The 2,033-nt window shown below is 41.6% G+C and overlaps 1 protein-coding gene across 11 annotated transcripts in view; it reads right to left on the reverse strand.

Annotated features, from left to right (window-relative positions):
- Positions 1-2,033, reverse strand: part of Alpk1 (alpha kinase 1) — a 103,213-nt gene that overhangs the window by 14,459 nt on the left and 86,721 nt on the right. For all 11 annotated transcript variants that reach the window (XM_031375455.1, XM_031375449.1, XM_031375450.1 and 8 more), the window contains 2 exons: positions 1,454-1,530; positions 561-656 (listed from right to left, as the gene is read on the reverse strand). In XM_031375455.1, coding sequence (XP_031231315.1) covers positions 561-656; positions 1,454-1,530 — 173 coding nt within the window. The remainder of the gene's footprint in view (positions 1-560; positions 657-1,453; positions 1,531-2,033) is intronic.

Raw genomic sequence — 2,033 nt, forward strand, 5'->3', positions numbered from 1 at the left:
GAGACAAGTCTTTTAGTGAGACCTGGAGCTCACAGATTAGCTACAGTGGCTGACAAGCAACTCCAAGGTTCCTCCTATGCCTCCAGGATTGGGATTACAAGGACGTGCCTTCATGCCTAGCTCTTGTGTGGGTGTTAGGGGACCAAATTCAGGTCCTCACCCTTATGTACAAAACACTCTGCCAACTGAGTCACGTTCCCTGTATCATTGTCACAATATTTTATGTTTTTAACTTATTACCCTTTTATTGCCAAGTTTAGATACTGAACTTTGTACACGTTGAAAGGAAATAAGTGGGACCAAAAATCACTCTGACAATATTCTCTCATTCTTTCGCTTGAGAATTTTCAATGCCCTTTATATATCTGATTCATCATGAGAGGCTGGGATGACCAAGATAAATAAGACCCACTAGAGCTGCTCCCATTAATCTAGGAGGACTCTGCTCCCAACCCTCACTCTGCTGGGAAAGACAGGATAACCAGCCCCATAACAGCCTTGACAGGTGTGCAGGCACACTGCTCGGAGCCACTCATTTGCTTTTGACAAATGACAATTACCAAGTTAACCTTTGGGCTCTTCTTAAACTTCTCATAATCGGTTTTGCTCATGGACACAAAGATGTCTGCCAGTATGCCCAGTGATGTAGAAATGCCCTGTAAGGAAAACAAACAAATCAGACTGAAGTTCTCTCATCTCGAGGCCTACAGTTGATGATTCCATGCCACGGGGACGATCTGCTTGCTATTATTTTGTGACTGTGATGTTGGAGATGCTGAACATCACCAGAACTGAAAGAGCATCATATCTCAAGGCTTGAGGATGAATGGAAACATGGCTGCTTTGAAGTGGGGCTCTACTGGGTCATCGGGGTTAATTTATTTAAATACTAGGCCTGAACAATTGGCACAAGAAGAGATCTCATAGTACTCTCTGTCTGTGTTGTAAAGAAGGATAGGCCTCACATCAGTGACAGATCTCTGGAAAACGGAGGGTTTGATTAATGAGGGAACAGTCCTAAAAGTATAGAGGATGAAACACCATCATCGAAGCAAAGGTTGATTCTTAGTTTCCTAAAGATGCTACTGCATTAACAATTAACATTAACAATTTCTCCTCAATAGACACTTGGAAAACAGTTTTACACATAGTATTGTGGCCATTTCAAAATTTGTCACAGAATCAAGTGAAGGCTATATCATGTGACAGGATACACACAGTGGACCAGGGACCTAAATTTATAATTGGATAATTAGAAATTATTACAGAAGCCCATCATAGGTAGAGTCTAACCACAACACAGTAGGAGGTTCCTAAACGTTCCTGTTGAGCTTTTGTAGAATAAATTAGATAGTGCAGACAGAATCGATAAATGATGGAGTTAACTGTACTGTAAGAAGACAATTATCCAAAGACAAATGGGGAGAGGAGACACTGCATGTAGACACAAAACCTTCTTATCTGGCCGAGGGAGTGTCAAATATCCTATGACTGAGGCCCATATCAATTCTGCTGCTTCATACCACATGCCTAAAAAACAAAGGGAGAATAGGGATGGACTGTTAGTATCTGTGCCTCAGTGTAAAGATAAGTAAATAATTAAGAATCATTTACATTTATAAATAATAAGTAGGAAGAAATGAGGAAGACTCTGGTTAGATTAGGACTAACAAAGCCAATTGTCACCAAGAAACTGAGAGTTATCCTACTTTTGGCATGTGTCTTAATTAGAGTTACCATTTCTCTGATCAAACATCATGAACAAAGCAACTTCGCTACACTTGCATGTCAGTCTATCACCGCAGGAAGTCACAACAGGAACTCAGGCACTGATGCAGAGGCCATGGGAGGCTGCTGCTTACTGGCTTGCTCCTCATGGCTTGCTCAGCCCTTCTTACAGCACCTAGGATTGCCAGCCTATGGGTACCACAGTGGGCTGGGCCCTCCCCCATCAATCACTAATTAAGAGAAGGAGCTATAGGCTTGCCTACAACTTGATCTTATGGTGGCATTTTCTTTTTCTTTTTTTTTTT

The sequence above is a fragment of the Mastomys coucha genome, unplaced genomic scaffold (genome assembly GCF_008632895.1).
Source record: "Mastomys coucha isolate ucsf_1 unplaced genomic scaffold, UCSF_Mcou_1 pScaffold16, whole genome shotgun sequence".
In the NCBI taxonomy this organism is placed as follows: Eukaryota; Metazoa; Chordata; class Mammalia; order Rodentia; family Muridae; genus Mastomys; species Mastomys coucha.